The sequence below is a fragment of the Culex pipiens genome, chromosome 3 (genome assembly GCF_016801865.2).
Source record: "Culex pipiens pallens isolate TS chromosome 3, TS_CPP_V2, whole genome shotgun sequence".
In the NCBI taxonomy this organism is placed as follows: Eukaryota; Metazoa; Arthropoda; class Insecta; order Diptera; family Culicidae; genus Culex; species Culex pipiens.
In genome coordinates, this window is record NC_068939.1 from 87,678,316 (window position 1) to 87,704,186 (window position 25,871).

At 37.0% G+C, this 25,871-nt stretch overlaps 2 protein-coding genes across 2 annotated transcripts; both read right to left on the reverse strand.

Annotated features, from left to right (window-relative positions):
* Positions 1–1,343: 1,343 nt before the first annotated feature.
* LOC120414626 (uncharacterized) lies at positions 1,344–2,402 on the reverse strand. Its single transcript, XM_052709923.1, has one exon. It carries the CDS (start codon positions 2,400–2,402, stop codon positions 1,344–1,346), a length of 1,059 nt encoding a protein of 352 aa, XP_052565883.1.
* Positions 2,403–10,496: 8,094 nt separating this feature from the next.
* LOC120414642 (uncharacterized) lies at positions 10,497–11,254 on the reverse strand. The gene is made up of 2 exons (XM_039575878.2): positions 11,107–11,254; positions 10,497–11,044 (listed from the first exon to the last, which is right to left on the reverse strand). The coding sequence occupies exons 1-2, from the start codon at positions 11,126–11,128 to the stop codon at positions 10,587–10,589; spliced, it is 480 nt and encodes a 159-aa protein (XP_039431812.1). The 5' UTR covers positions 11,129–11,254; the 3' UTR covers positions 10,497–10,586.
* Positions 11,255–25,871: the final 14,617 nt, after the last annotated feature.

Below are 25,871 nucleotides of genomic sequence, written 5' to 3' on the forward strand. Positions count from 1 at the left end.
GGGCAACAGGAAGCTGTTGACTTCGGCAGTTGGTGCGGTAGCGCTGGAAGGTGAGAAAAACTCAGCGGCGGGCATTTCTGGGCAACGGAAGTACTTGCCTGAGGTTGGGTTTTGGAAGACCCCGTCTCCGACCCCGATCACAGGACCAGAACGACTTTTGCAGGAACGTGGCGGGCGATGGCAACCAGGTGACGGCTCGACTGTGACGGGGGGATAAGGGGCTTCCATGATACTGCGGCTCAGGCGTTCCGGTTCCGGGTAACTTGAAACAGCGGGCGGCGGGGACGTAACGGCTTGCGGCGCAAGGTACCCGACGGCTTGTAGGGCAGGGTTACCGAATCCAGCGACGATCGACGGAATCGAGTACGGAAAGGTGTCGACGGCTCGCAGCGCCAGGTACTTTGCGGCTGGTAGCGCTGGATTCCCAAAGCCAGTGGTAGCCAGCGGTAGCGAGTTCTGGAATCTGGTGGCGGTTTGCGAAACGGGCGACGCGGACACGTGAGCGGGCAACAGGAAGCTGTTGACTTCGGCAGTTGGTGCGGTAGCGCTGGAAGGTGAGAAAAACTCAGCGGCGGGCATTTCTGGGCAACGGAAGTACTTGCCTGAGGTTGGGTTTTGGAAGACCCCGTCTCCGACCCCGATCACAGGACCAGAACGACTTTTGCAGGAACGAGGCGGGCGATGGCAACCAGGTGACGGCTCGACTGTGACGGGGGGATAAGGGGCTTCCATGATACTGCGGCTCAGGCGTTCCGGTTCCGGGCAACTTGAAACAGCGGGCGGCGGGGACGTAACGGCTTGCGGCGCAAGGTACCCGACGGCTTGTAGGGCAGGGTTACCGAATCCAGCGACGATCGACGGAATCGAGTACGGGAAGGTGCCGACGGGCAGCGCCAGGCACTCTGCGGCTGGTAGCGCTGGATTCCCAAAGCCAGTGGTAGCCAGCGGTAGCGAGTTCTGGAATCTGGTGGCGGTTTGCGAAACGGACGACGCGGACACGTGAGCGGGCAACAGGAAGTTGTTGACTTCGGCAGTTGGTGCGGTAGCGCTGGAAGGCGAGAAAAACTCAGCGGCGGGCATTTCTGGGCAACGGAAGTACTTGCCTGAGGTTGGGTTTTGGAAGACCCCGTCTCCGACCCCGATCACAGGACCAGAACGACTTTTGCAGGAACGTGGCGGGCGATGGCAACCAGGTGACGGCTCGACTGTGACGAGGGGATAAGGGGCTTCCATGATACTGCGGCTCAGGCGTTCCGGTTCCAGGCGGCTTGAGACGACGCGTGACTTAATCATGGTATTGCTATGCGATGTGATGGGGGCAGGTGGCAGTTGAATGTTGGACGTTAGTCGGAATGGGTATTGGCTTGCAACGACGAGGTGCTCATTGGAGAAACGGGCTCCGTACTCATCGGCGTCGAGTTCGGCGGCAGCGTAGGGTTTGGTTGCGGCGTTGTGGTCTGCAGCGGTGGGTTTGGTTGCGGTGTTTTGAACGGCGACGTAGGATTTGGTAACGGTAGTGTGGTCAGCGGCAGCGTAGTAGGCGCAGACTGGAGACTTTGGGATGGGTTCACTCCGTCCGCTGGTTCCCAAAAATTTTCGCTGGAACGATCCTCAAACTCGCGAACCACCAAACCTTCAGGCCACGTCGATTGAGAAAGGGCTTTAGCTTTAAGGCTCACGTGCATCCCCACTTTAAATGAAATAAATTTCATTTTGCTTACGTCACGACCCTTGGCAACTAGGCGAGTCGCAAGGATGTCGGTTGTACGAAGACGGTCGATGGCTAGTTTGACTATTTGATCCTCAGTTACTCTCCGGGAAACCCGAGAGAGGTACAGCCAGAAACGAGGGCCTTCGTTTGCGGCGGCAAACTCGCCGGGTGGAGGACACGTATCGCTGGTAACTTCTGGAGGCGCGTCGGTAGCCTTTCCGGGGACAGGTCTCGGGTTGATATCGAAGAGTCGACGATTTCCGGGAATAACCGAACCGCCCACACCGCGGCCTGCTGACCTCGGAGTTAGCGAGTTCGACGAAATGAACTTGGCGAAGTTCGAGCTCAATTCGGCTCTCAGCTCCGTCACAATCTCGGTCTTGAGTTGCTCAACAATCCGGTTGTGATGGCTCAAGGATAGTTCCTGTCCGGCCTCAAACGCGCACTGGACGGATCGACGATGCCGCAAATCAAGCATGAGATTGGAGCAAGATTTACACAGCCAAAAGATTTGACGGTGCGATATGACGTCCTTCATCGACTCGGACGGAATGCCGCAGCATTGAGGGTGGAAAACCGCGTTGCAGAATCCTTGACAGGAGACATATTCACCGACCAAATCATTAGCGCAGGAGTGACAAATGATGACGTTCTTCGACGTGTCAGCAAGTTGTGCCTCCACACCAGACATGCCGACGATTTTTTTTTAAATTTACAGAAGAAAAATAGTTGGTGAAAACCCGTGCCGAGTTCACAGAGAATCGAGCCGAGCCAAACGCGATCGTGAGTGCTACAGTAGTATTGCAGAAATACGCTGGTGCTCGTGTAGTCGTCGGGCGCGAATGCAGCTACGGTGGCACAGTGAAGTGTCGCGATGCGTGGTTGACTCTCGCGGCGTGGTGTTTATAAAAACGGTGGTGCCGCGGAATGTAATATTATTTACGCGGAAAAGTTACCGAAATCACGGCGTTCGATAAAAACTTTACTAGCTATCACTGCACTGGACTATTAGTCGACAACGGAGCGCGATCGGGTAAGGCTTACAAAGTGTTTACAGGTAAAAACGACAAAAATTAAAGCGGTAAACAAGTAGTTGATCCACACAGACAGGCGATGAACAACTAACGTTTTTTTCGACGCCAAAGCCAACGACCTGCCTGATTGTTTAATGTAAAAAAAAAACAGTTTGAAATTTTGCAGCAATTTGGTAAATAATAAATATTTTGAGAAAATATACCACAAAAACTAAGCAAAATATTTCAACATGTTCTTAGTGCTTCACAAACCAACAAAAAATATTAATTATAATTTTCAAAAAAAAAAAAAAATTGGAAAATCTTAGCAACAGCCTTTTCTGAAACAAAAATTCTTTGTTTATCTACTGCACTGCCGTTTTACGGCGGTATGATGTATACGCCATTTTGAACGTTTTCAATATTATTGTTCAGTCTGATAAAGAATGTTAAAAGCAACCTCCTGACGAAAGAATTTTTCAAAAAACTGCTCTGGGGCCCATTTTATTAAGCAAACAAACAATGATGTATACGCCAATTTTACTCATCATGATGTATGTATACATTGAAAATTGATATCAGTCAAATTCAATACTGTTTGAATGTTGATTTGAGATTTTTGGGACCAAATCAAGACTGGGCAATATTTTATTACATTATTTCGATTTAATTTTTGAGGGGACGTCCATTAGGCGTCATTCATAAAGTACGTCACGTTCTGACGGATGAGGAGAGCAAGCGGGACATTGCGTGTTAAAAGCATAGGGAAATCGTGACAAAAGGGGGTGGAGTAAATTTTGGCTAATTTTAATGTTACGTACTTAATGGATGACACCTTATCCATATCCACGTAGACACTTTTTTGAAAATTCTAGAACCACCCACCTCCCTTGCGGACAATTGTTCTTGCAAAAAATGTGTTTACATTGCTCGATCAAGGCAGGCTATATTTTTTGTGCCAAATATTTTGATAGCTGAGCGGATCCCTTAATGCATTGTCCACGTGGATACTTTAAGAGGGGGGAAGGTATTAAGGGAGCATTCTTTTATTACGTAACGCAGTTGGGGGGAAGGGGGTGATAGGAGGCCTTGATCGAGCAATGTATACATACATCATTGGGAAGGAAAAGTAGTGATTTTTATTGCTATTTTTTCGGCCAAATGATGTTGTGGTTTAAAACCGTAGAGAATAGGAAAAAACAAGAAATTTTGTAGGGGCCACATTTTTATTGTACTATTTAACAGTTTCTACAGAGCAGACTTTAAATTAGTCATTTTAAATTGAAAAAATGAACAAAAACAGAAAATCGTGTCTAGAGCAAAATCACCTCAATGGCGTATACATCATATCGCCGTAAAACGGCAGTGCAGTGGTCCTCAGCCAGTTGAACCTCGCGAGCCATTTTTGCAATTTGCGCTATAATCGTGGGCCGCATGTGAAATATAAATAAAAATGACTGAAAATGGCAGAATATGAATACATTGAGAGTTTAATTTGTTTAAATTATTCATTCGATTTATTAATATAATTAATTGTTTTGCAATTTAAAAAAACTTATAATATACTTCCATTACCAATTAAAAACATGCTTGATTTCCACATCAATTCAATCCAATTTATTTTGCAAACAAATAATCTAATCAATTTGAAAATTTTACATTGAAGATTCTCACCATTCACCATTTATTTTTTTTTTCATTTGGCTCAAACTTTGTGTGGGCCTTCTATATGACCAAAGAAGCTATTTTGGGTCATTGTTTCACCAATACAAGTCTCCATACAATTTTGGCTGCTGTCTATACAAAAATGGTACGTACATGTTCAAACAGCTATAACTTCTGAGTGAATTTTCTGTCTTCGGCAAAGTTGTCGGTATTGTTGAGGACTATTGAGAAAAAAATAGGTACTCGGAAAAAAGTTTGCAGATTTTCTAACCACCTATTTTCACAAAAACTCAATTTCCTAAAATACGTATTTTTTTATTTTCGATATTTTGTATATGTGATAGAGGACAAAACCCACAACTTTTGAAACATAGAGAAACATGGTCAAAAAATCTACAGCCGAGTTAATTTTTTTTAAATTATAGTGATTTTTGAAAAAAAACGAAATTTTGTGCAAAACAAATTTGACGCTCTGTTTTCAAGAAATAGCCACCAAAAGTTTGATTTTAGCGAAATATTTGCAGTCCGATTTTCAATGTTAAAACATGAAACATTCGCGAAATTTTCTGATCTCTTAAAAAAACATTCTTAGTAAAACCAATCAAGATTAACATTTTAAAAAGGCCAAACATTGCATATTACGCCCATCTGATTTTTTTTCATGTATCTATTTTTTCTCAATAGTCCTCAACAATACCTACAACTTTGCCGAAGACACCAAATTGATCAGAAAATTCACTCGAAAGCTACAGCTGTTTGAATATTTACGTACCATTTTTGTATAGACAGCAGCCAAAATTGTATGGAAACTTGTACCAATGACACAAAAGAGCTTCTTTTGGTCATAGGGAAGGCTCCACAAAGTTTGAGCCAAATAAAAAAAATAAAAATTAAATCCATTTCCGGTTTTGGTAGAGGTGAAATTATAAGACGCTTCTGATTTTTTTTAATGACATTATGTTTTAGCTTTGCAAACATATTTGGATTGATCTCATTTTAGCTTGAAATTTGGTTTGCTATTTTTCCCAAACAATCAAATTAATTTTGTACTTATACTTTGAAAAATAATTGTATTTTTATGTGAAGCAGGATCGACTTTTCTTCCTTTCTCAGAATGAGCCCGGCTCAAATGGGAAGAATTTTTTTTTAATTTTCCACTTTCATTTTTATTGCTCATAATAGCGAAAGAAAAAAAAAGTGTTTAAATTAATGAGGAAAAAATCTTCGATTTTAGACCAAACAGAAATTATTGTTTATTTGACGAATTGCCGATCAATCAGTTTTTGTTTTTTTATGGCATATTATATGTTTAATTTTTTTAATTGCGATTTGAGTACCAGAACAACACTGATTATAATTTTTCAATGAAAAACTATTTCAAACTGATAGAAAGTATTGATCCCAGTTAAAATTCTTTTTTGCAATTCCGTCGTGAAATTACTTACTTTTCCTGTCATTCTTGAACGACGAAATAGCCTACTTTTCTGTGCCAAAATTAACAGAATCGAATAGAAACACTTTTCATTACTTGTTTCAAAAAGTAACACTTTTCAACATTTTTTTTATTTAAACGATTTATTGACAAAAAACATGAAAATTTGTCATAAAATTTCACTCAGTGTGTGTTTTTTGGAATTGCAAAAAATGTTGTATGGAACTCGTTGCAAAACTTGATTTTTTCAGCACTCTTCGTATTTATCCAACTCGGTGAACCTCGTTGGATAAATGTACGACTCGTGCTGAAAAAATCCTCTTTTTGCAACTTGTTGCATAAACTTCTATTTTGTAACAGAAAAAGATAAAAAATCTTCCATTTTTAAGGATTTTTTTATGCAGCCCGTAAGTAAGGTACGGATTAATGGATCTCAAATTTGGCCCAGATTTGTTGTTTTAATTCAAACTTGAATTTGAAATTTTGCAAAAGGGGTGTACCCCATTTGGCATAATGGACATTTGGCATAACGGGTTTTCAAGATGGACGTTTGGCATAATGGACGTTTGGCATAATTGGTCCAAGACATCAGGAACGTTTGGCATAATGGACATTTGGCATAATGGACGTTTGGCATAATTCGTTCAAAACCCATCAAGGACGTTTGGCATAATGGACGTTTGGCATAATTTTTGCTAGCTTTTTTTTTGTTCAATTAGTATTTATTTTTTGTAAAGAATAATAATTTATAGTTTTTTTTTTCCTTTTTTCAGATAACAGATAACTTTACTTTAAAAATGATTTTTGTTTTTCAAGAAATCTAGTATCTTTGTCATTTTCTCCCAATAGATGTATTTTTTCCTTTTTTTTTCTTAATAAAGCTTGAAAATGCAATTTTTCATAAATATATAATATTGAGATTTGTCTTCTTTTGAAATATTTTGCAGCTAATTTTTTGTATTCAATTATTCATTCTTTTATTTTAAATTCAACCTAACAAAGTGATGTAAGTTTTGCCAGTCTTTGAAATATAGCAATAAAGATTTTATACTGTTTACCCTTTTCCCTCCTTTTTCAAATTCAACCTAAAGAATGTATGTACATTTTGCTCTTCTTTAACGAAATGCATTTAAATTTTTTAAAGCAATTTGCTCTTCTTTTATTTTAAAGCTAAAATAAGGTAAAATCTCTCAAAAAATTCGCAGCTTGTTTTTTTTCCAAAATTTTGCAATCATTGTTTTTATGCAATTTTTTCTTCTTTAATATTCATCCTAAATAAGGGATGTACATTTTTTCTTTCTTTAAATATTTGACAAATGAGTTATGAAATTTTCCTTTCTTTTATTTTAAATTCAACTTTTAGAAGGGAAAATCTCTAAAAACAATACTTTTCGAAGATTTGACAATTAACTTCGATTATGAAATTTTTTATAACATTTATATTTATTTATATAAAATTCAACTTATGGAAGGAAAAGTAAATTTGAAGATTCACATTTTGACACTCTTTAAATGTTTGACTATCGCAATATTTTTTATGTTTTTCACCTACCTCTCTTAAAAATAACATTTAATCAGCATTTATTTTTTTGGGCAGTTGTCCCTTCTTTAAGATTAGTATTGAATAAATAAAAGAAGGGAAAATTCCATAAACAACTTTATTGCAAAAATTAAACCAACAGAGAAAAAATGTGCAGAAATTATATAAATGTTTAAAGACAACATCTATTGAAAATTGAATAAAAAAACTTAATTGCAAAATATTCAAAGAAAAGCAACATCGACATCCATTCACCCAAAATACAGGATCGAGAGTATAATTCCATCAAAATTTATAGAGAGCTCAATGCTAAACTCGATAGAATAATGGTACAAACTCACACCTGCAAAACAATTAATTTAATTAATTAATTGAAACAGTAAATCTGCAACAAGAGTCATACATCGAAATCTGACTACTCTTGTGTCACCAAGCTGCTGTGGCCAAGGCAGTTTAGTCATTGAGTTAGTCTATTAAAGGTCTCTGGTTCAGTTCCCGTAGAGAACACTTTTTGTTTTGAAGGATGAACTTTTTCTTGAAAATGGACTCGAGGGCATAATTCTCTCGGTCATCTAGAACTGTGTTCTCTGTGTCTGTGAATCTTTCCGCTAGTCTCGTGTCGGATGAGTGCTGCCAGTTCTGGGGTTTCTTTAGATTAAATTCGAAAAAGAAGGGAAAAATGTGAATTTATTTAGAGATTTCCTTCTTCAAGTAAAATTTTGAAAAGAGGGGAAAATTGCATTATAAAAGCTCAATTGTCGAAAATTTGAAGAGGTTTTTCTCATCATGAATTTCATATAAAAGGGAAAATTTCATTTAAAAAATTACTGCTAATTATATTGAAAGGGGAAAAATATTAAGCTAACAAGAGATATTTTCTTCTTTATAATAATTATTTAATAAAAATATCAAAATTTCATTGAAAAGATTTATTGTGAATTATTCAAAAAGGAAAGAATTGACTATTGGGGAAAAAATATAGAGATACCTAATTTTTTATAGAAAAAAATGATAATCTCTTAAAGTAATATAAAAAAGGTAAAAAATATACATTTTCGTTCGTGAAAATGACAAATACTTAACCATAAAAACAAGCTGGTAATAATTATGCCAAACGTCCATTATGCCAAATGTCCATTATGCCAAACTTCCCTGATGTCTTGAACCAATTATGCCAAACGTCTATTATGCCAAACGTCCATCTTGAAAACCCGTTATGCCAAATGTCCATTATGCCAAATAGGGTACACCCTTGCAAAAGAATTGTAGGTTGTCTTCAGAATCCAATCTGATGTAAAGAAGTGTTGGATATTTTTCTGGTATTAACGGCATTTTTAGCCTCGTAATTTTAAATTCAATAAAAGTTACTTTTTAGAAACACTTTTTTCAAATATTTGATCATTATAATATTGGCTAATATATTATTATCAATATAATTGCCTTAATATTGAACGTTTGGCCCTTTTGAAATGTTAGTCTTGGTTTATTTAAACTTGAAAATATTGTTTCTGAAAAGGTCGAAAATGTTACGAATGTTTCATATTTTAACATTTAAAATCGGACCATTAGTTGCTAAGATATTGACATTGGAAAATAGTTGGTTGCTTGGGTGAGCTTAGAAAACATCAATTATCCTGTTTTAAAATCTTTGCATGGCAATATCTCAACAACTAAGGGCCGTATCAACAAGGTCCAAAAAGCAAAATATAGAATTTTCCCAGCTTTTCAAAAATAGTTTTTTTTTTCAAAAGTGGGCAAACATGGGCACTAATTTAAAAAAAATGAATAACTGCGACTATTTTCAAAAAAGTTGCCTAAAATGGCTATAACTTGAAAACGGTACGATTTATTCTAATTTCACAAAAGTACTTTTTGATAGTAAATTCGATTTTCCATCGAAAAATTTAGTTGAAATGATTTTGCGACTAATATTTCGATTTTTTGAAAAAATCAGTATTGAATCAAAAATTCACAACTTGGTCAAAGATTTTTTACCCATTCTTGAAATTTCTGAAAAGTTGGCATTTTATGTCCCCTAAAGCATATTAGAAAAAATAGTGTTTTTGCAAATCAAATTCTAGTGACAAAATGTGACATAAGTAATTACCAAAATTATTTTTAACGTGTATCATTTTTATTTCTGTGTTGTCCTTATCTACACCTACAACTTTGCCAAAGACACCAATCGATCAAACAATTCCTTCAAAAGATACAGATTTTTAAATTTTCAAACATTATTTTTGTATGGACAGCTGCCAAATTTGTATGGACAATTATATGGACCAATAGGGTGTAATATTGTTGTATGGAAAAAATTAAAGTTGTCCAAATTTAGTGAGCACAGCACTTTTTCAGTTCCTTTTGGGATCCTCAACAACTCCCCAAAGTTTGGGACCGATTGGTTTAGTCCTCACTTTGCGCAAAGCGATTCAATTTTCCATATAAATTTGTATGGGGAAAACCATTTTTTTGGATTTTGATATTTATCAAATCCACGTTTCATGCTATATCAAAACCGGACTCATATTCGGATGCTCTGGAATGTGCTCTACAACTTTCCCGAAGAGAGTATGGTGCTAGCTTGCCCCTAAAAAAAGATACAGCGTGTTCAAAACTCGTCTAAAACGTGTTTTTTTGCTCGAAAATCACGTTTTAGACGAGTTTTGAGGACGCTATAACTTCTTTCAGGAGCAAGTTAGCACCATACTCTCTTCGGCAAAGTTGTAGAGCACCTTCCAGGGCATCCAAATATGAGTCCGGTTTTGATATAGCATGAAACGTCGAATTGTTAAATATCAAAATAAAAAAAAATGGTTTTCCCCATACAAATTTATATGGAAAATTGAATTGCATTGCGCAAAGTGAGGACTAAACCAATCGGTCCCAAACTTTGGGGTGTTGTTTAGGACCCCAAAAGGAACTAAAAAAGTGCTGTGCTGGAAAATCGATTTTGATATTACACCCTAATGGACCAACTAATGATGCAAAATGGTTTCTTTGGGCATACCGAAGGCACCAAAAAAGTTTCAGCTGGATTAAAAAATACAAAAAAAATCAAATGACCAAAATCTCAGAAAATTGCTCTACTGCCAATTATGATTTGAATAAAACGCCAGTGATGTTTTTTTTGCCTGATGTTGAGTTAAAATGGATAGCATTCCGAAAAAAATGTGAAGAAACTTTTTCTCAAACATTCTTCATTTTAAATAATTTTCTATTCCACTCTCACTGCAACCTTCCCGGAAACAGAAACTCCATCACATCATCCTCAACCAGATCGTCAAGCGCTCCCTCAAACCGATCTTCTTCGCCAAACATGACTTCACCACCCGCCGGAATCGACCACAACGCGTCATCCCCACTTCCACTTCCGCTACCGTCTCCGGGTGTGTCCGCGTAGTAGCAGGCGGCCCGATCCGGTTCTTCCAGATGCGCAACGCACTTTTGGTGGACAAAACTGAACTGCGTTTCCGGCGCACATGGCATCGGCTGCAGCTCCCAGCTGGTTTCGGTCAGCGGTCGGCAAACGCAAAAGAACCTTGGGTCCTCGTGGCACCACAGCTTGTTGATCTCGTCCAGCGTGTCACATCTGGCAGCGATGCACTCGGATGCATCGTTGGCGTTTTGGGGGAGGTTGTGACTTGAGGATGCTCCCAACAGGGTGGCGAGGAAGATGGGAAGAACTGCAATTTCAGGACGTTGGTGTTACAGTTGAATTTATGTACACAAAGAAATTCATGCTTACCAACGTAGCTCCTTAGTGCCATGACTGAATATTTTAAAGTACTGTTGAATACTAAATAATATCCCTCAATGAGTCGACTCAGACAGAGCTCTATGAATAGAAGGGCTGATAGGATAAGACTTGTTGTTTTTTTTTGTATGAATTGATAACCACTTCAGCACCAAAAAACGAAATCCATAATAGATTCTTCCGGGTCTTATCTGCAGTGAAGAAATGATAACATTAAGCGCCACAGTTTATCTTCTCATTGCATTGAACTGCCTCTCAAAATAGATTGACACTTGAAGGTGGTTTTATCTGACTTATTGCAGATCATTTGAATGGACAATTGAACAGCTTTGCATCACCAGTTGAATCACATATTATTTTTTGCAAATTTGTTTAGTAATATTACAGTTTAAAATTTCGGTTCGGGTGGTCACATTACATACCTTCAACGTATCTTTAACTTCGAATCAATTTGAAACCCAGTGAAATTTTCTTGGCTTTAAAAAGAAATCCAATTCATTTCATCTCATCTTGAGCTCATCCGACACAAAAAAGGACAAACCTCACCGGAAAAAGGACCTGCTTCCACGTATGAAGTTGCTCCGTTCCCACTGCAGTTATTGAATAAGAGCACTAATCTTTTATAGTAGAAGGTACTTGGTAGTAGTACTCACGTGTGCTAGCAAAAGAAAAGAAAGAAAAGCATTCCTACGAAATCGATTCTTTTGAGCATTGAGCACTCTCGTACCAGGAAGACGCACACACACAACGGGAGTGTATCATGTTGAGGAAAATCCTTCCAGCACCGGTTCCTTCTTTTCCCGTGGTACCCTTTTGCCATCTTGACATTCAGCTCAGACTCTCGAATCTGCTTCATTCAATGAAGCAAGCAGCAGCCCCAGAACGTGTAGAAGAGCTTTCACGGTGATTCGGCGGTCGAGCCCACCAGACAGGTTTAGCTCCAGATGTTTCGAACTAGTTGAGGCACTTTAGGTTGAAAGTGTATTCTGCTCTGTTTTTGATATATGGACATACAAATTCAGGGACAAAATGTAATTTGTTTCGATAAAAACTTCATTTTTTTGACGTCAAAACTTTCGCAATTTCAATTAAACTAGGTCCTGGATCAATCTTCCAGACCTTCCAGAATCAACCTTGATTAGGACTCTCCAAGAAATATGTACACGAAAAAAAAAACAATTTTGTAAATTTTTTGTCAATAAAAGTTGATTTCAAAAAAACTATTTTTTTTGTATTTCGAAATTTTTGATATGTTTTTGAAGGCTAAAAAAGATATCTTTTGCGCCATACGGTATGATGGTGGCTTGATGGTAGCTGTTTCCATAGATATGTTTTTTTTTAAATTATGTTTTTTTGGAAACGTCGAAAGAATTATTTTTTCTTCAAAAATACTCTTTTTAAACCGAATCGTATTTGTAATTGAAAAGTACTTTACGATTTTTGGTAAAATATACGTTTCTATGTAATGGGCACGAATTCTATTCGTTTTTTTTTGAGTTTTTTTTTAAATACCGTCAGTGGGGGTGACATTGGGTCTGGGGGGTGAGATTGGGTCAAAGTGATTTTTTACGGATTTTACCATTTCTCAGATTCTTTTCAATGAAACTGAATTCTGTTAAAAGGGTTGTGTAGGGGATATCTTAAGATTACTTCGCTGAAAAAAATTCGTTCCTAGAACATATCCTGTTATTTTGGCAGATGTCTAAAGTTGGGGTACGTTTTTGGCCAAAAATGACCTCTCGAAAAATCATTTTTCTAATATTTTTGTTAGAATTGCTCGAAAACTACCCAAGTGTTTGAAAATCTCCACTTCAAACATTGTAGCGTGTCAATACGATTCCCTCGAACAAGAAACGCTGTTGGATGACTTGTTTTTACCATATCTTTGTATTTCAGCATCATTTTAGTTTCATTTGACCCAATGTCACCCCCTCTAAGGGGTGAGATTGGGTCAATTTTCAAACAATTGGCATTTAAGGTAGTGTTCATCAAAATCGACCATATTTTGGGAAAATGTTAGTAAACTATCTAAGAACAAATCTACGTTAAAAGATTTTCGATGTTATTTAAATTGTTTTTGTTATTAAGAAATTTCGAGAGGTGTTTCGTTTTTTGACCCATAGTCACCCTCACTGACGGTACCGTAAACCAGGGTGACATTAATAGGCTTTAAATTTATTTTTTGGTATATTTTCCAACGGGCAAGGTTTTTCTCAAGATTATTATTTTTAAAACATGTGCTGGGATACCCCACACAAAGTTCATGCACTATTTTTGAAAAAAAGTTTTTTCAATAAGGCCGTTGCAAATATTTTTCAAAGTTTGTGTGCCCCCCCTTAAATTATCAGGGGGCAAAAAAATATTTTTTAAAAAAACTTCACAATTTAAATAAAAATCAAAGTTTAATCATCCGAAAACCAGTCAATACATCGATACTTTGAAAACTGATGATTGGAAAGCAACTGGACGCGTGTAAAATGCATTTTAAAACACTTTTTTCATTCAAATGTTGAAACCTAGGGTTTTAACCCTCTACAACCTTACCCCGCCTTTTGACGGGCTTCGATATTAAAACCGCCAAAAATCAATTTTCCAACCGATTTTTGATCTTTAAAAAGCATTGGAAACAAGAACTCTTAAAATTTTAGAAAATTTCAGGGTTGGAGGTTTTACTTGTTTTATGTGACTTTGAAGTATGCAGTATTTTTTGTAGTGTCCCAGACTATGCATCTACGCATTTTTTTCAATATATATGATGATGGTGCCATTCTTTAGCAGAAAATGTGAAAAACATGCAAAAAATAGAAAAAGGACTGTAAAAACGTAAAAAAAAATGGATAGGCACAATGCAATTAAACTAGGTGATAGAATAGGCCAAATACTACCAACAATCATAAACTTAACTAGATAAATGCTAATTAAAATACTTAAAAATAAAACAAGAAAAACATATAACAAGAGAAGTAAGGATTTTCGTAAAACAAAAGTTGCTCAAAATGACCTCTTGAACACGGGAAAAATAAATATTTTCGAAAAAAAAATTGAGGCAGTAGAGGTTTAATTTAAATTTTAATATATTTTTTTAATTTTTGCCCTTCCCTCGACTTTGGTCAGAGCCACTTCAAAAAATATTTGCAACGGCCTAACGTTTAAAAAATAGTTACGTTAAAAAATCTTGGTTTAAATTCCGGAGTGCAATCCAACCCTTTTTTGGTAAACTCAGATTTAAGGGGTTCAAACATTATTTTAACGTCAAATGTACCATCATTAAGGTTGCTGATATAGTTTTAAGAAAAAAAAATCAATGTTAATATTTAGTTTGATAAGTTTATAAGGTTTTTAACAATATACACGTTAATTTTTGGTAAAATTGTTAAAAACTCAGAATTTTACCTGAAATTCGATAAAACTAGTTTTGTTAATAAAATTATAATTCATATTCATAACTGAATTCGAAACACGAATAAACAGTTTTCACATTTTATATGAAATTTGTAAATGCCTATTAATTTGGAGTTTTTATTGAATTATGTTTCAAAAACACGTGATGTATTATTACCAGGCCTGCAAAATGTTTCCAACCCAGCGTACACATGAAGCAAACCAAAATGTCAGTTCACTGCTAGCATGTGAATGTAAGCCTACTGTGCCCGTTCTACCACTTCCGCCTGACTCGTGCCGGTCGGCTGCTGGAGAATGAAAGACGTGAAAAAATGAGCTACACTCACTCAATTCATGTCGTATGACTGACTCGTAAAATGCTCTCTAATCACTATTTTGACTATATTGAATGGTTCTAGACTGTGCAAAACACTTAAAACAACCATAACTTATATTCAAAATTACATTTCAACGCATAAATACCAATTTTTTGTGTAAAAACTTGTTTCTTTATGTGTGTGCGTGCAACGTCGAATGAGCGTTGGTCGACTAATGCCTCGCATTGCAGCTGATCAGTGAGCTAGGGCACTCACGACTGAGTCGGGTTTGTTTATGTCACGGTTTTGCGGTTCAGTGAATGGATCTGAAAAATTCGTGTATGCGTCGCCGATTTTCGCGTCATGACCCCTGACATTTTTAGCTCTGACCTTTCAATAGTGGAAAATTGTCAGAAGAATCCGAAAATGCAATCCGATTTCCGATTCAAAATCATGTTCATGGAGAAAATCATGACACTTTGAGAAGATTAAAATAATGCTATAAAACAACATTTTCTTGATTCTAGATAACTAACTTTTCAAAATTTTCAAAATTTTATGGAAAGTTCTTCTTTAGATACTTTGAGCACTTCTCTACCACAGTCAGTATGATTCTATACCATTCCGTACGTATTTAATTTGTACTCTTCATTTTGCGGAAAAATTTCAAACCTATCAAGGTAACCCCGTTTCACGATACTTCTTGAAGGCAAAGCACTCACAGTTTTGTTATGAGCTCTCTGAGACTTTGAAAGTTGGACAATTAGTTTCTGAGATAAAGCCTTACAAAGAGTTCGAATCGATGAAAATCAGTGTTCTATGTATCACTCAATAAGCCTGTGATTTAAAACTGACGGTTTCTTGGTAACGATGCTCAAAGCAAAAATAATCTGTTCTTTTCAATAAAAATTATTTCAAAAATTTTAAACCAAAAAATGTCAAAAAGGACTAAAACTAGATAATTTTCAATTTTTTTTAATTTAAGGAAAAAGTATAGAATAACCCTTTTTTTAAAAAAAAAGATCAGAAAATTTGATTTGATTTTTTTAACATTGAAAATTGAACCAATAGTTTTCAAAATATCGCTTGTTTAAAATTACGAATTAGAAAATCACATTTGCGTCGATTCGAATTATTTTTGAGGATTTATCTCACAAACTTACTGTCCGATTTTCAAAGTCTCAAAGACAAATTTGTAGGAATGATGAAAAGCTCAAAAAAGGCTAACAAAATATTTCTAAGTGGCTTCCTTCGTTTAGTATTTCAATAACGAAAAATGTTTAAATTTTCAAAAATTAAAGCATAAATGTTCATCCCGCAAAATTGTATGGAGGCTTGTATGGGAAACCGAATCGAAAAAAAGTATTAATTTAAAAATAGCGAATCACGATTTGCGGGAAACCTCCACCGACGGTACTCTTTATGATCCACCGATTCAGCAGATCCCTCCTCCACCACCACCAGTAAAGTACATTGAAGCCGGTTCAGACTGCAAACTGAAGCTTGGTTCTGATTCTGTAGGGGATGAAAAATAAGCGAGCAAAACGAGTGATCAATGATGAAGTGCTATCCTTCTGATGGTTGTGGGGTGGTGGGTTTTGATTCTGGCATTCTGGAGTCCCCACACTATACGCTGACTGTCTCAAACAACGAGTTCTGTGTCGAGTGCATTCTTCTGCTGATATAGCGGTTCATGAACCTTAGGGTACTCCGGGTGGGAACATTTAGTTGTTCTTGCGGCAAACCACACCCCAGAGAGTATTATGCTCACGTAGGGACAGTGGTGAATCATTGGAATAAAACTTTTGAAATTTAAGATGGTAGAAGTGGTTTTTAATATTTTGCTTTTGCTTCTTCAATGTTTTGAAGAAGAAACATTTTTACGTAATGTCTTAAAACAGCAACCCGATACACCACTGTCCGGTTCAGTGTGCTTATTCTGGCGAATGACCCCGGATATAAGAGCCGTAGACCACCGGAATACACGTGTCCTTTGATACCGCACCCTATCTATCGCTCCATATCTATCGGGGTGGTCTCGCAGCCCACTGCAGCGGTTGTGAGATACAAAAGCTGGAAATCTGGAGAAAATCCCTTTCTTTCACCTTTTAGCCTGGAATTACACATACATACACACAAGTGCACACACACACACAAACATGCTGGTGCGAAATGGACCATCCTGTTTGGTGTGATATATTCATCCAGTGACAACGAGCAGTGTGTGCAATGACACGAAAGAAAAGGAACGTTGGCATTTTTGCTGTTACTCTTGTTCGGGGGATAATTCTTTCTCACCCACCCCACGGAATCGCGGTTCTTTACGAAAATGTGATTGAAATTTGAAATTAAATATGTCTTTATTGAACTTTCTTATAATAATTACATTTCATTTACATGCTAAGTGGTATGGCCTAATGCTCTTCATCTTTGTTGAATTTTTGTTTTATTATTAACTGTTCACATTTATTTTATTTACTTCAAATTGTTTTACATTATTGCATTGAATCAAATACATTTGGGTAAAAAAAGAAAAAATCACTTTAACAACTAATCCTAACTTAAAACTAAAAAATAAATTCATTGAAATATTCAAAATCACGAGAACGAATATACTACGAACTGTATTTTAAGATAAATCCTCCAAGCGTTCTTACTTGTTCCTAACGAGTTTGCAACCACGTAGTGTTGTTGTCATCTCGATGAAAATGTTCAAAAGTTCTTGTGGTGAGAACAGGTCACTACTGCCTTCACCTGTTGATGCTGGTTGGTTTTCCCTCGGTTGCTGACTGAAGCCTGGAGGTGTTGTATTCTCTGCAACTTTTTGCCGCTGATTCAACGGCAATGGCTGAAGATTTGGAACCACTCGAACAGATCCCGCTCCAGGTGACGCCAAAGCAGGAAAATCCACGTCCGTGAAAGTTGGTGGTGTTTTGCGACGATTTGGTTGGTGCCTCGTCGTCGCTTGCTGCCGAATTTTTACAAACTCAGCTCGTTTTGGGCAGCTACGATTCTTGGTAGAATGGTCGCCGCCGCAATTGAAGCATTTCGCTTCGATGTTCTCGTTGATTGTTTCGCAAGCTTGAGTTTTGTGCTCACCTCCGCAGGTTGCACAACGACTCTTGATGAAACAGTTCCTTCCACCATGTCCAAACTGCAAGCAGTTCGAACATTGCGTCACGTCACGGTGCACTGGACGATAACGTTCCCAAGTCACGATGATGTTGAAAATTGCCCGAACTGCTTTCAGCTCACACGGCATTGTCGATCCTTTCTCAAAATGAACCAGGTACAGTTGATCACGATACTTGATGTCCTTGTTGTGTCTCGTCATCTTGAAGACTTCGACCACGTTCAACTTAAGAGTTTTGAGCTCTTCTTTCAGCACACTCACATCCATGTCATACAGGCCACGGAGGACCTGTTTCGTGGGGCGTTTACCTGGATCGTCATGGCTGTAGTATTCAATCTTTGTGTTGTTCAGGAAATCCCGAACGTAGTTATAATCCTTTCTGGTAGGTAGCAGAATTTTGAATCCATCAGCACACAAGCGAATGGAAGCTCGTAAAGCACCAGATATGATAAATCCGGTCAGCCACTTTCGCACCGAGTCCGATGACGATGTTTTCACAAAAATGGGTGGCAACTTTTCCCGTCGTTCAAATTCTTCCTTCTCGCTCACGTCCACAGGGAGGGTAGCGAACTGGTTTCCAGACAATTTTTGAGCGTCCTTGCTTAAACTGCCTGGCTTTGCAGGTAGCGCTTCGGCATTCTTTAGCTTCTTCAAATCTGCCGATCCTGCTGGTGAGGACCGCCTCTTTTTCTTGCCGTGAGGCATTTTTGCACTTTTAAAGCACTTTTCAGAAGCTAATATCCAGGAGTACCTCACTGAATGGTGGTCCACAAAGGAATGAACGAAAATGTGATGTAGCGGAAATGCTTGTATTATCGTTTAAAATTCAGGCCGTTGTAAATATTGTTGCAGTTTTTGAGGCATGACTATTCAGGCGGGATAATTGTAGTTGCTGGGAGCTGATATTTTGATATTTTAACAACCCTGCAAGATGTATTGTGCGATGTGCAAGATTATTGATTTGTTGAAGCAATTGAAAACCTCTTTTTACACCTTAGCTTCCATCCACCCCGGGATTCGAACTGACAACCTTTGAATTGTTAGTCCAACTGTCTACCAGCGATTCCACCGAGACAGGACCCAGGGAGACGACTCCTACACCTAGAAAGACCTAACGACCTAACCTCTAGGTTAGACCAGGGCCAACATTTACTTCCCCGTCCGACGGAAGGCGTGGTCAGACAAATCTCGTCTAAAAAAATGCCACCGGGACCATCGGGAATCGAATTCAAGCCGACTAGGTGTGGGGCAATCACGCTTACCCCTACACTACGAGTTCCAAGTTAGTATTGATGATTATTTCGCTGAAAACTTAACAATAAGCAAACATTAAAAGAAAAATTAAATGTAAATCTGTATTTTCTAAAGTTTTTTGTCCAAACTCAAATAATTGTTTTCGTAGAGAGCAAACAGCTTAGAATGTTCAATTCTTTCTGTCTGCCGAAAGCACAACTGACAATTCCTGCCACGCAGATCACCCCGGGACTGTTTTGAAACATCCAGTGACGACGATGCTGTTGTTTGTTGATACAGGAGGAACAGGACAACAAAAGGAACAGCCGTATTCCTGGGCCATGTCAAACACTAAATGAAAATTGATGGCACACCATATTTTCCGCTCGTTTAAGACGGCGGGCCCATCCAGCAGTCCGAAGAGGTTCCGGAATCGGATTCAATTTGTCTAATCATGGCTGAAGGAATTGTGTCCGGGAAAACACTAATGCACACTTACCTGCCCGGGGTCTGCGTCTGGTTTTGGGTGGAATGTTGGGAGGCATTGGAGTCACGTTAACGGAGGCTTGTACGACCGGAAATGAGACAGCAAACAATGGCGCCAAAGCCGGACGATGATGGTGACAATTCTTCGTGCTCCGGTTTTTGGGATAGGAAAAATGGGCCTGACGTAGGAAAAGCAGCATGAATTATTACTGCAGATCCAATTACGATGGTTGTTACCCATTTTTGGGTGGTTTATACGACGTTTTGTTTGGATTATTTTTGCTTTTTTTGTAACCGCAAATTGAAACCAAAATTCTAAACATGGCGCTTCGAACTCAAAATTAATCTCCCACAAAATGCAATTATCGTAAAACTGTTGACTCGTTTGTCAGACCCTGGGTCACTTGGGCCGAATACAAACACGCACACAGGACTTAAAGTGTTTGCAATTGTGATGCACTTACCCGATAATTAATATTTGATTGCATCAAATTTGCAGACCACCACTTAAAATTGCCCAAACCGAGAGCCTTTCAGGCATGCATAATGCCAACAGAGCCACCAAACACAACACAATCAAACAAGTACCATTACAAAACGGCGTGTACGGCGGCCACCCACAAACCTCAGCTACGTTGAAAGCAGGAAGTGCATGTATGCAAATGGGTCACTAAAGTGGTGGTATGCGCGGCAAGGGAATGTGAAAAATGGCCACGCTGTTTAATTTCCATTACGTTTGGCGCGCGTGCAATGGAGGATACTCGAGCAAAGTACATGGAAATTGTGGCGTGGAAAATGTGAAATGTGGTGCCGCTTAAATATTACTTAAATGTTATGGCGATTGCACCGAGCGAAAATATTCGGTCAATTTATTTATATCATTTTCTAGAATATTTGGAAATGTGGATAACAGATATTAGGGGAGAGTGTGGAATAGCGTAGTTCACGGATACATGAAAAAAAAACTTTTATTTTACAGCGCAAATATTTTTCAAAGTTTATAAAACAATTTGAAGTAAATAAAATAAATGTTAACAGTTAATAATAAAACGAAAAATATAACAAAGATGAAGAGCATTTAGCCATACCACTTAGAATGTAAATGAAATGTAATTATTATAAGAAAGTTCAATAAAGATATATTTTATTTCAAATTTCAAGAAAGCAATTTGTTGATGAATGCATTTTGAAACAAGATTAGAATGTTTTATTTAAACATGGGCGTAAAATGGATGTCCAGTAATGATACCTTTTAAAAAGTGTGACAACGGGTGAACTTGAAAAAGGGCGGAAAGTATCCACTTTTTGGAAAAAGGTACTTTTGGTTTCAGGGATATTTGAGATTTTAAGTGTAGCATTTTGTTGAAAAAATATAACTTTCATTAGCGAAATGATACCTAACATTTGATAATAACAAACCTTTTCATGGCAATATTTCAGCAACTAAGGGTCGTATCAACATGTCAATCCACCCAGCAGGGCAATATGGCCAAATCAATAATCCAAGTATGCAGAAGTGATTTACCAAATTGGCACATATGTCTACCTCGAAGGATTTTTAGTCTACCTCAATAGTTCAATAAGTAGCATTGCCCTGCTGGAAAGATACCTGTTTTCAAGAAAACGACGTCAAATCAACTTCTGAAGTAATACACAGTAGTCTAACTCCGTTCTACCTAACGAATCTGCAATTAGATTTTTCGTAAACTTCTTATAAGAAGTACTTCTCTTTATACTTCATTTTCAAAGCACTTTATATATCGATTTTGACAACGGCATCGTGTTCCTTGGAAAATTCTAGCCCGATTTGACCTATAAAAGTCCATACTTAGACTAAAAATCCTTCGAGGTAGACATATGTACCAATTTGGTAGATCACTTCTGCATACTTGGATTTTTGATTTGGCCATATTGCCCTGCTGGGTGGATTGACATCGTATCAGCAATGCTCAAAAGAGAGCAACTCTCTGCGAAATCGGCCGATTTCGATCATTTTTATCTCAATACAATTTTGGCAGCTGTCCATACAAAAATGGTATGTAAATATTCAAACAGCTGTAACTTTTGAGTGAATTTTCTGATCAATTTGGTGTCTTCGGCAAAGTTATAGGTATTGTTGAGGACTTTTGAGAAAAAATAGGTACACGGAAAAAAAATTGCAGATTTTTTTATCAACTTTTTTTCACTAAAACTCAATTTCTCAAAATACGTATTTTTTTGATTTTCGAGATTTTTTGATATGTTTTAGGGGACAAAAATCTGCAACTTTTGAGCCATAGAGAAACATGGTCAAAAAATCTGCCGCCAAGCTATGATTTTTTGAAAAAACAGTGATTTTTGGAAAAAATCGAAGTTTCATGCAAAAACAAGTTTGACATTAATTTTAATGCAAAATTTAATTTGCAATCGAAAAGTACTTTACAGATTTTATGACAATGGCTCCGTTTTCAAGATATAGCCACCAAAAGTTTGATTCTAGCGAAATATTTGCAGTTTTTCAATTTTTTGAAAAAAAAACCATGAGTGACCGTCTCTAAAAATATTTTTTTTGAAAAGTTCAAAAAATTTGCTATAAATTTGTCTAAGAGACATTGAAGATTGGACCTCGGGTTGCTGAGATAGAACCGCTTTAAGAAAAAGTAACCAAAAATTGAAGTTTTCTTAATCTCAACAAAACAACCCACCATTTTCTAATGACCATATCTCAGCAAATAATGGTCAGATTTTCAATTTTTATTCATGAAAATTTCGTGAAATTTTCCGATCTTTTCGAAAAAAAAACATTATGAATTTTTTTAAATCAAGACTAGCATTTTAAATTAGCGTAATATTCAATGTTTAGCTCTTTTAAAATGTTAGTCTTGATTTAAAAATATTCAAAGTATTTTTTTCGAAAAGATCGGAAAATTTCACGAATGTTTCATGCATTAACATTGATAATCGGACCATTAGTTGCTGAGATATCGTTATTAGCAAATGATGGGTTATTTTGGTGAGATTAAGAAAACTTCAATTTTCGTGTTTCTTTTTCTTTAAGCGGCTCTATCTCAGCAATTCGAGGTCCAATCTTCAATGTCTCTTAGACAAATTTATAGCAATTTTTTTGAACTTTTAAAAAATATTTTGGTCACTTTTTCAAAAAATTGAAAAAACTGCAAATATTTCGCTAGAATCAAATTTTCGGTGGCTATATCTTGAAAACGGAGCCATTGTCATAAAATCTGTAAAGTACTTTTCGATAGCAAATTAAATTTTGCATTAAAATTAATGTCAAACTTGTTTTTGCAAGAAAATTCGATTTTTTCCAAAAATCACTGTACCTTAAAATGGCTTTAACATGAAAACGGTGCACATTATCTAAATTTCGCTTAAAAATCTTGTTAATTGCAAATTTGATATTACATTGAAAAATTAAGTTGAAAAAATTTTGGGATCAATATTTCTATTTTTTTTAAATCAGTATTGATTAAAAAATTATAACTCAGTCAAAGATTGTATGTCTGTCCTTAAAATTTCTGTAAAATTGGCATTTGATGTCCCCTGAATCACACCAAAATAAAAAAAAATATTGTTTTTCGCTAATCAAATTTTAGTGACAAAAGTTCAATTGAATCGGTCGGTGTAGTATTTGTTCAAGTTGAATTTTAGATGGTTCTAATAATTTTCCCTGTTTTGCAACTATTTGAATTACACAAAAAACATATTTCCACTCCAAAGTTTACATAATGAACTATCTGAGCAGAAGTTGTAAAATGTATAAACCAAAAAAAAAATTGTATGTAGAAGCGTTGTCCCATCACGAAAAATGACAATTGTTTTGTTTGCAATGGTTCGTGAAATCGGATTTGCATCATATTTTGGATTCTCTTCGTACTCGAAAAACCCTTCAACACTGGAACGCCCCACGCATGTCCAACTTACACGGACGCCCAAGCCTCCCAAAAAAGGTGGAACGGTAACTTCAACTCGCTGGTTCTCGGGCATTATTCAACCAATTGAGACGATTCTTTTTTTCAGTGATTTTTTAGGATATCTAGACGATCCTAGAAATTTGCAGAAATCATTTTGATTAAATCTTTAATTTCTGCGACTGAAAACATCGTTCCACCTTTTTTAAAACGACTACCTCCGCGGAATTTTTGGCGATTTTTTTTACACGCGAAAAAAAGTTGGAACGATGTTTTTGATCGCAAAAATTACAGATTTGATCAAATTAAGTTCTGCAAAGTTCTATAATCATCTAGACATTCTAACAAATCACTGGAAAGAAGAATCATTTGATTGGTTGAGTTATGCCCGAGAACCATTGAGTTTAAGTTACCGTTCCAACTTTTTTGGAGCCTTGGGCGTTGGAATGTTAAAATGCTTATTAGAAATCGAAAATTGGTCAAATGGAACCAGAGTTTCGACTGACGCAAGTTTGCGTTGTCCCGTCACGCCAATTTTTTGATCAAGGCACGAATTCAAAAAAGGTGCTAATTTCTCGTGTGTAGAAGCAAATCGTGTAACAGGCCAGTTTTTGATCGATCTGGACTAATTCGACCCTCCAGAATCCAAATTTTCCCAAGTATCAAAGGGAAGCGAGTGTAATATGGCGGCTGAATGGAAAAACCACCATAAAAAGATTTTTATGTTCAATCAACTAGTCAAGTTTAACTAATTTGGGATCTCTGAACTCGAATACGACCTTCAAGAATTTCAAGATGACGGCCAAGAACCTAGAATATTGGAAAATTTTATACAGAAATGTAACAGGCAGTCAACAGCTCAAATTTAAAAAAAAAATTAATGGGAATGCTGAACTCGAATGTAAGCCTTAGAATATTCTAAAGTCCTTAAAACAATCTGTGCGGCATAATGCCGAATACGGTGACAAATAAATAAATAAATAAGTACTGTGGGAATGTAATTCAAATTTCTAGCTTCGCCATATTGGTCGCTATCTGGGACTGCACATTCCTTGAGTACTTAAGAGTATTCTATGGCTCATATTCGAGTTCAGCGACCTCAAATTAGTTAAATTTGACCCGTTGATTGCCTGTTACACATCTGAAAAAAAAAATCAAATTTTCTAGCTTCGCCATATTGGCCGCCATCTTGGATTGCATATTTCCTGAATACTTTGGAGTATTCTAGGAGTCACATTTGAGCTCAGCGACCCCAAATTAATTAAAATGACTAGTCAGTACAGAATTTCACAATTACTTCACTTCGTGACGAGACAACGCGATAAAACCCTCTTTTGCAAAATATCTGCGTTGTCCCGTCACGAAAAGAAGTACAGTCATCCCACATATTTGGAACGGTTTCCAGATCGGCCAATGTTCAAAAAATCATAGCAAATCGATAATTGAACTTAATGATTCGCTTTTACCTTCATTTGAAAGCTTTTCTTGCGATCTTTCGAAGGCTGTATTGAACATCTGCAAATTTTAACTTTTATATGGTGATTTTGAAGAATTACTTTGACCCTTGAAATCCACAAATTCGGAACACTTTTTTCTTACGAATGTAAACAAACTTTGGATCTCTCCAGGAGTACATATTTATTACCAAATAATGACTTCACACACTGAAACCAATAAAACTCAAGCTTAGTGATGTTTTATAAATGGTTTGATAACATTTTTGTGAAAATATCAGTTAAATTCAGGTGTTCCACAGTTGTGGGAGGCACAATAAGATCCTACAATTATGAAACAGGCCACTTGGAGGCAGTGTTTTGCTGCTATGGACAAAATAGTCTTGGAATGAAGTTTTTTGTTCAAAAAGTACTACTTTTACTAGTGAAATAGCAAGATAATGTCCAAATAAAGGTTCTAAAAATAGTAAGTTCGACAGAAAAGCTACTTTTGGCATGCTATTGACAAATTATCATAAAAGTGTTCCGAATTTGTGGGTGTTCCGAATATGTGGGATGACTGTACCTGTCAATTCAACAAAATTTGACGATATTGGGTGATCCAGGAAGCAAAATCTTAGTTTTTCATTTTAGAAACAACTGTAGAAAAAGTTTTTTTTTCAAAAACTTAGTAGGCGAGCAGAGTTCTTCACTTTTTTGTATAAAAATCAAAATGATTCAATTGTACGATGTTATCCCGTCACGCTACATTTGTATCTTACTTGCCTAAAACTTTGTGTTTTTATTGTTTGCTGGAGTGAATCTTATTGGAAATTTAATGTATTTTCCAAATTTGTATGAATAT

Bases quoted from the DNA above. Each gene is read 5' to 3' on its own strand.
- LOC120414626 (XM_052709923.1), bottom strand. From the start codon at position 2,402: ATGTCTGGTGTGGAGGCACAACTTGCTGACACGTCGAAGAACGTCATC.
- LOC120414642 (XM_039575878.2), bottom strand. From the start codon at position 11,128: ATGGCACTAAGGAGCTACGTTG. The intron at 11,045-11,106 runs GTAAGCATGAAT...CTGAAATTGCAG, and splicing joins GGCACTAAGGAGCTACGTTG to TTCTTCCCATCTTCCTCGCC.